Genomic DNA, 9,283 nt, shown 5'->3' on the forward strand with positions numbered 1-9,283 from the left:
TATTCTTGGATAAAACAGTACGCGAGTGACTGCTTTGCTCATTTAGCCAGTGACTTTACAGTATAAACAGTAAGTGTAGAGGGGATGTTTTTGCACATCAAATATAAATTTTTTTTTTGCACACTAAATATAAATTTGGAAAGAGAAAAATAGAACGAGATATTGCCATGCAAGTTTTGCACCTGAAATAAGATTTCAGTATGGTGATAGGTTTAGTGAAAGAAAACAATATTATTAAAATGATATTTTAAAATTTCTAATTATAATTGTTTTTCACAAGGGGGTGCTGAAAATTTCCTGGCTTTAAAAGTATTGTGAAAGACCTGGTTGAAGGCCTAACCTTTCGAGTTCCTTTACAAATAAACTGAAGGACTACTGCAATAAGAGTGTGAATCTAAGAGGGGAATATGTTAAATAAAATCATAATTAACTGATCTTCCTGTATTTTCTTTTACTCAAAGCCAAGAATTTTTCAGCACCCCCTCATATATTATGAAAACATGACTAATATAATTAGTTAATATTTACTTCATTTTCTTTTTTTTTAATAAAGATATCATCAAAAGATTCCTTATGATGCTCCAGTCATTGAACTTAAAGCCACTTATGGTCTGGTTACTCCTGAGGAATTTCAGCCTATCCCTGTCAACCCCGTTTGGACTCCTGCTGTCTTCCAGAAGTTTGTTGTACCAAACACAGGTGTACTTGAAAATAAAAAGGTAAAACACACCACAATTTATCTGTCTGTCTATGTATCTGTCTATCTATTTATCTATCTATCTGTCTATCTATCTATCTATCTATCTATCTAATTTATCTATCTGTCTACACCATCTATTTGTCTATCTATCCATCCATCCATCCATCCTCATCATTTAATGTCAATTTTCCATGCTGGCATGGTTTGAACTGGTGAACAGGAACCAGCAATCCATAGGATGGTGTCAAAGCTCCAATTCTGCTTTGGCATGGTTTCATGGATGGATCTTCATCCCAATAGAGGAACAAATGTCTTGTGAGCTGAATACACTAACCACTAAGCCACACTTAGATATAATGCTTGATAATTTCTTTATATATGTTTTTTTCTAGCTTTTTGATCATTGTTTTTTAATATTTACATATTATTATAGATGCAAGCATGACTCTTTTTGCATGTTTATTTGTGTGTGTCTCTATGTGTGATTTTATCTGTCTTTACATCCTAAGCTCAAATTCCACCTTTTGATAAAAGAAGTGCCAATTGAACACTAGGCCTTATACCTATAAAGGAAAGGGCTATTATTATCATTATTTATTATTCATAAAAGAAATCATTGTTAAAAAGAATAAAAGATATTATTATTATTTATTATTATTATTATTATTATTATTATTATTATTATTATTATTATTATTATTATTATTATTATTATTATTATTATTAAAGCAGCTAGCTGGCAGAATCGTTAGCACATCTGGTGAAATGCTTAGCGGTATTTCGCCTGTCTTCATGTTCTGATTTCAAGTGTTGCCGAGGTCAACTTTGCTTTTCATCCTCTCTGGGTCAATAAAATAAGTACCAGTTGAGTACTGGGCTCGATGTAATCGACTATCCCCCAACCCCAAATTTCAGGATTTCTAGCGGTATTTCACCCTTCGCTATGTTCCGAGTTCAAATTCCACCAAGGGTGACTTTGCTTTTCATCCTTCTGGAGTCAATAAATTAAGTACCACTGTAACACTGGGGTTGATGAAATCAACTTGTCCCCTTCCCCTTATTATTATTATTATTATTATTATTATTATTTTATTATTATTATTATTATTATTGTTCAGTAGTTTTATTTTTATAACGTGCTTTCACTTCACTACCGAGCGCAGCTCTGTGCGCCTTGGGTATGTGCTGTGGTTTGCTGTGGTGCTCTTATGTTTACTGTATTGAAAGTGTTTTGCGTAGAATGTGTGCAGTACCCAGTAGTGCAATTTTCTGTATGTTATATATATTTGTAAGTCCTGGTGTTTTTGTTATGTATTTGTCTGAATATTTTTTTATTATACCTAAGGCACCTACTATGATAGGAATTGTTTCTGTTTTTAGATTCCACATTCGAGTTATCTCTATTTCCAGGTCTTTGTATTTTGAAAGTTTTTCCATTTCTTTTAGAGAAACGTTGTCATCTGCTGGTATTGATACATCAATTAGAAAGCATTTTTTTCTTCATGATCTTTGACAACTATATCTGGTCTATTTGCCTTAATTTCTCTATCTGTGTGTATTGGCATATCCCAGAGTATGGTTGCTTTCTCGTTTTCTGTGACCTTTTCTGGCGTGTGTTTATACCATCTTTTTTCTGTTGTTATTCCATAGTGTTGGCATAGCTTCCAGTGTATATAGGTCCCAGCTCTGTCGTGTCTGTGAATATATTCCTTCTTAGCCAGGACTGGGCAGCCAGAGATAATATGATTTATTGTTTCTTGTCCATCTCCACATATTCTACAGTTACTTGTTATATTTCTTTTCATTATGTGTTTTTGGTAATTTCTGGTGGGGAGGCTTTGGTCTTGTGCAGCAATTAAAAATCCTTCAGTCTCTGCTTTGAGTCCTGAGCTTCTCAGCCATTGCTGGGATTTTTCTTTGTCTATTTCTTTCGCATTTAGTTTAGCCCAGTATTTACCATGTAGGGGCTTTTCTTGCCATCATTTTATCATGGTCCGTTGCTGTTCTAGTTTTAGTTTGGATTTCATTTGTTTTATAGCTTTTGTTGTTTCTTCTTCTTCTTCGTATTTGTTAGGTAGATTGATTTCTTGTTTGTATTTGTCAGCTTCCTTAAATACTGAAAACAGTTTTTTGTTTTGCTCGTGTTTTGTAGCTATTTGTATTAGTTTCCCTTGCTTCTGGAGTAGGTATTTTTGCAGTCCTATGGTGGTTATTTTATAATAGTTTTTTAGCTGTATAAGACCCCTGCCACCTGTGCGTTGTATATATAGCCTTTCTATGTCAGATTTTGGGTGGTGCATTATTTTTCTTGTTTTTCTTGTTTTTCTTGTCATTATTTTTCTTGTTTTCCTGTCTATTTTACATAGTTCGTTTAGTGTCCAGTTAAGGATGTTGTAGCTGTAGCTTATAACTGGGACAGCTAAAGTGTTGATACCCATTATCTTGTTTTTAGCATTGAGCTCTGTTTTTAGTATTGATCTATCTTGTTTTTAGCATTGAGCTCTGTTTTTAGTATTGATCTATCTTGTTTTGTTATTATTATTATTATTATTATCATTATTATTATTATCATTATTATTATTATTATCATTATCATTGTCATTATCATTATTATTATTATTATTATTATTATTATTATTATTATTATTTAAAGTGGCAAACTGGCAAAATTGTTAGTACAGGCAAAATGCTTAGTAGCATTTCATTCATCTTTATGTTCTGAGTTCAGATTCCACTGAGATAGTTTGAGGTTGATAAAATAAGTACCAGTTGAATACAGGGGTTGATATAATTGACTATCCCCCTCTCCCAAAATTGGTGGGTTTGTGCCAAAACTTGAAATCATTTAAGGTGGCGAGCTGGCAGAATCATTAGCATACTGGGCAAAATGCTTAGCGGCATTTCATCCATCTTTATGTTCCAAGTTCAAATTCCCCTGATATCAACTTTATCTTTCATCCTTTCGGGATTAATAAAATAAGTACCAGTCGCTGGCCTTGTGTCATTTTTTTTTTTTTTTTGTGTGTGTTAGACATAACTTTCTGGGAAAATATTTCGAAATATCTTTTAGATATATTATTTTTTAAAGTTCTTTTTTTTACATCAGTATGCCATAATTTCTCCTCATTTTTATATATTAATTACCTTGATATGAAATAAGTTTCCAGTCCAGTTTCTTGCTGAGGTCACTAAAGTCATGTATTCTTTGTTTATTTCAGGAAGAAGCTGCAAAACAAGAAGAACTCCCAAAAGTACAAGAGAAAGAATATCCAATGTCTGACAAGAATGCGAAAAATGAAACCGGCTGTCTAATATCATAATATATGTCTTTTGTCAAAATTTTTTTTTTTTTCTCCACTTCCATATATGCTAATATGCACCTCTCTCTCTTTGTATCTGACTCCCTCCATAATAATGCTTAAGCTTTTAGTTCTGAGGCCCCAATCTCTTCATACTCACATTCACAGCATTTTCATAAAAATGTTTTGCAAGCAATTTTTCCCAAGCATGGTATATATATATATATATATGCAGGCTAGAAAAAAAAACTTGGAGTTTTCTGGACTGCAAAATGATCTTTTGTACTTTTATTTACATAGTATTTCATTTGGTATGTTCTACGAATGTAGTCGGGTATACCATGTTTCTTCTTTTATCTCTTTCCTTCTCTCTCTCCCTCTCTCAGATACAGGCACAAATGCCCATTCATATGCATGCACTCACACTCACGCATAATTACATTTATACATATATAAATGAGAGACAGAGAGAGAGAGGCCAATCACTGATAAAACTTTGAAGTCACTGTCAATGAAATTACACACACACACAAGCAAACATGCAAAAGAGAAAACTGTTAGAATGGCGCTGTGATATGTATGAATGATGACATTGATTTTTATCTGGTTTTCAATGTTGGGTAAAATAGAGTAATCTTAGTGAAGAAATCTGCAGAAGAAAAAGAATGTGAGGAGTGCAGGTTATTGAATTTTACAAAGGAGACAGCAAGGTACTTAAGTATTTAGCAAGGGTCAAGACACAGCTGTAGATCTAATCCTCTAACCCATGCCAGTATCGAAAAGTAACTGTAAAATGAAAATGATGGTAATGATCATATACACACACACACGTATGAGGGTAACTGTCCCAGTGGTTAGGGTGTTGCACTCTTGATCTAGCAATTGTGATTTCAATCTCTGGACTGGTTGGTATGCTGTGTTCTTGAGTAAAACACTTCATTTTGTATTGCTCTGTGATCACTGCAACACCTGACTTATGGTACACAGTACATCTATACAGACAGCATTGATTTGATGAAGAGACTGAACTAATGTGCAGCATGAACATTTGATTACTATAAACAAATCATTTGTGCAGGTTGTTTGGTAAGAGCTGAACACTCAGATGTCATGTTCGACAGGAGAGTTCACACCCACACACACACATCCCAGATTTTAATTTAGGTACATTATATTGGTGCATGTCTTAAAAGGCAACTATAAAGATGGCAAGAGGAAAGATATCGGGTCATCAAGTACTGCAACTTATAGAAAAGTGGACATAGCAACAATAATTACACATACAGAGAGAGAGATTCATAGAGACAGAAGCAAAAGAGAGTGAGTGTGTGTATGTGTATGTACATACACACACACAAACATGGCAAGCTTTTTTCAGTTTCCACCTAACAAATTCACTCACAAAGCGTTGGTCAGTTCAAGGCTGTAGTAGAAGACGCTTACCCAAAGTACCACACAGTAGAACTGAATCTGAAACCATGTGATTGGGAAGCAAACTCCTTAACCACATGGCCACACCTTGTACAATGTTAGTATTGTATATAGTTAAATAACAAATAAGACAAAATTCTGGTAATTCGAAAAATTAAGTCTCACTGAAATATTGAACTTTAGAAAATAATCAGATACAATTAAAATATAAGGTTTATTGTCTGGAAAATATATACAAACTTTAGCAGAAACTCAAACTTTTCACATAAATAATGTGTATGTGTGTGTAACAAGACATCTATATTAAGTTGGATATAAATATTGCCTTTTATATATATATATATATATATATATATATATATATATATATATATATATATATGTGTGTGTGTGTGTGTGTGTTATCATCATTTAACAGCCACTTTACCATATATGGGTCAGATGGAATTTGTTGAAGTAGATTTTCTGTTGTTGGATGCCCTTTCTGTCACTTACCCTCACCTGTTTCCAAGTGAGTTAATAGTTACTCCTGGCCAGCCTTTTTTTCATGGAAGACTGGAAATGAATAATATTACTTCTATGACAGTGATGCTCATTTACAACTATTACATGATGTTAAGACGATACACACACACACATACACGATGGACTTCTGCCAGTTTCTGTCTATCAAACCCACTCACAAGCCTTTGAACTCTTGCACAAGGTGCTATAGAATGGAATTGAGTTGAAGACCACATGGCTGGGAAGCAAGCTTAACCACACAGCCATACATGTGCCTATATGTATGTATGTGTATTATTATTATTGAGTTCAAATTCTGCCAAGGTCAACTTTGCCTTTCATCCTTTTGGGGGTCGGTAAATAAATACCAGTTGAACACTGGGTCAGTGTAATCAACTTACCCCCTCTCCGAACTTGCTGACCTTGTGCCAAAATTTGAAATCATCATTATTATTATTAAGGCAGTGAGCTGGCAGAAGCATTAGCACACCAGGCAAAATGCTTAGTGGCATTTTGTCCATCTTTACATTCTGAGTTCAAATTCCACCGAGGTTGACTTTATCTTTCATCCTTTCAGGATTGATGAAATAAGTACCAGTTATGCACTGGGGTTGCTATAATCGACTTGCCCCCTCCCCCAAAATTTCAGGTCTTGTGCCTATAGTAGAAAGGATTATTATTATTATGGGGGTGATGGATTGATACATTAGACAAAATGCTTTGCAGTTTTCCTTCCAGCTCTTTACATTCAAGGTTCACAGTTGATTGTTGAACTTTATAACCCATAGTATCTTCTCTTTGTCATTTTCTAGGACCTCTTCCACTTTGTGTCCATGGCATCTTTGTTGTCATTGTTGTTGGAAGAGCACAATATGTAATAAAAAAAAACACATTGACTTTGCATATTGAATAATATTTCAACAGTACACCTGTCTTCCTCAGTTTCGAAATAAGTCAAGAATAATGAAAGATGAAAAATACACTGAAATTAAAAATTCAGTAGGACTATCTTGTGTTACTTTCAAAACAAAAACAAAAAAAAAAAACGATCAAGTTACACTTGTTTGTAACTGTTTAGAACAAGAAAAAGAATTTCTGTAAAGTCAATCAGTATGTTTTTGTAATATATTGTACTCTTCTAGTTGTGTATTTACCTTTGCAAAAAGTTCATTAATTATTATTATTAATGTTATTAGAATTGTAAGTTTTAAAGGCTATGCAAAAGACCTCCTTGTGTAAGCAAATTGCAGATATGCCATGGCTTAGGACATCCTCATTGTATTTGCTGTCTTTGTTTTGATTCCATGTCTAAAGAAGTTAATGCAACAGTGCATAATATTGAATGCTTTCAAAATTTTTGAATTATTATTATGTTTAAAATTTAATTATGTCACTAATTTGCCACAGTTTTCATTATCTTTTTGTTGTTGTTATATCATTATTGAAGATGATGAGCTGGCAGAATCGTTAGCACACCGGACAAAATGCTTAGCAGTATTTTGTCTATCTTCACGTTCTGAGTTCAAATTCTGTTATGGTCAACTTTGCCTTTCATTCTTTTGGGGTCGATAAATTAAGTACCAGTTTAGTACTGGGGGTTGATGAATTTGACTTACCCCCTTGCTGAATTGCTGGCTTTTTGCCAAAATTTGAAATTATTTTTATTTCATTATTATTTTTGTTGTTATATATATGCTTACACACCCATATATGTGTGCGTATGTACACACACACATATATATATACATGTTTATATACGTGTGTGTGTGTCTGTCTGTGTTTGTCACAATCTTTCAGTTCAACTCAGATCAATAAAATAATACCTGACTGAAATAAGCACTGGGGTTGATATACCTGTATCTTAAAGGCAATACCCACTTATATGTGCATTCGTGTGTGTGTGTGTGTGTGCTTTTGTGAATCTATTGATTTATCATTTTCACATTAGAAATTATTGTTGTTCTGCATACTTAACCTATGTTCCCTCCAACATTCCCTTGTGAATAAAGCTGTTTTTACATACATATTTATATATATAATAAATGAATGACAAAAGAACAGGAGTTATATAATCATCTACATTAACTTATAGATTTGTTTTTTGGGGGGATGGGGGCTATAAGGAACTATACACCCAGAGTTTGATGCTAGTGTACTGATGTACTGACCTCCTAGTTCATATAAGAGTCTGGAGCAGAGGACATCAAAAAAATTCACAGCTGGAGCTTACTAATATTGTAAAGTATAAGTACAGTATATTGAGATGGAGTTCTAATAACTAATTATTAGTACTGCTCCCCTCAGTTGAGGGGTCTTGCCTTGCAAGTTACTTGGTGACCTCACTGGTGCCAGTGGCATGTAAAACGCACTTAGTGCACTTTGTAAAGTTGTTGGCATTAGCAAGGGTCTCAGCCATAAAACCATGCCAAAGTGATTGGAGTTTGGTGCAGTCCTTTGGGTTGCCAGCTCCTGTTGAACCATCCAACCCATGTCGGCAAGAAAAAAAAAACATCAAATGATGATGATTTATATTTATGCATATATTGTGTGCATATGTGTGTGTAGATACAGATATATACATGTGTGTGTGTGCATTTGTATATATATGTGTATATGTATATATGGATGCATAGATGTATGTATATATTGTGTGTATGTATATATTATAAATGCATAGATGCAAATATATATATAATTTGAGTTAGTATGTAAAGTATGTGTATATAATATGTACATATAGTACTCTTGTTAAAATATTTAGTATTACAAAGTACTAAGAACAGTGGTTATTTTTTCCCCATTGATCATGTTAAATCTATATTTTGTTTAACTTATATCGCTTTTTTTATGCTTTGGGTGTTTGGCCTAAGAAAAAAATATTGCCTTCTTCATCACTATTGTTTCCTTTAAATATGCTTTTCTGTTCTTGATATGCTCAGCAGCTTGTTGCATATTACTCCTGTATCTATTGTGTTTTTATACATGAGAGCTGAAGAATATAAATTGCTATAAAGTTAGAGGTAAGATGCTAGTGAAAGTGGCAATTCACCTTTAAATTTATGGTGCCTTTGTGTCCAAGTTTTTGCTATTTCACTTGATTTATGCTGCAAATTCTGTTGAGAAAAGAACAAACATCACACAATCTAATTTTCTCATGTATAAAAATGTATTGAATTCATGCTTATGTAAGAAATCAATGGTTTAGTCAAATGGTGAATACTGCAGGGTAAATTTAATTACATTGAACTATATATCTGGGACTAAAAGAAAAATAATTTAAAGTTATTTAATGTAATAAAATAATAATGAACATATTGTATATAGTGCTCAGGTGCACTACAAGTGCTGG

The 9,283-nt window shown here is 33.3% G+C and overlaps 1 protein-coding gene across 1 annotated transcript in view; it reads left to right on the forward strand.

The window, feature by feature from the left end:
- LOC106880323 (BRO1 domain-containing protein BROX) overlaps positions 1 to 6,548 on the forward strand; it is a 42,960-nt gene extending 36,412 nt beyond the window's left edge. The window contains exons 10-11 of the mRNA XM_014930200.3: positions 554 to 719; positions 3,919 to 6,548. Of these exons, the coding sequence (XP_014785686.1) occupies positions 554 to 719; positions 3,919 to 4,020 (268 nt within the window). The 3' untranslated portion in view covers positions 4,021 to 6,548. The remainder of the gene's footprint in view (positions 1 to 553; positions 720 to 3,918) is intronic.
- The last annotated feature ends 2,735 nt before the right edge of the window (positions 6,549 to 9,283 follow it).

This window comes from Octopus bimaculoides, chromosome 11, assembly GCF_046866305.1.
Source record: "Octopus bimaculoides isolate indiv1 chromosome 11, ASM4686630v1, whole genome shotgun sequence".
In the NCBI taxonomy this organism is placed as follows: Eukaryota; Metazoa; Mollusca; class Cephalopoda; order Octopoda; family Octopodidae; genus Octopus; species Octopus bimaculoides.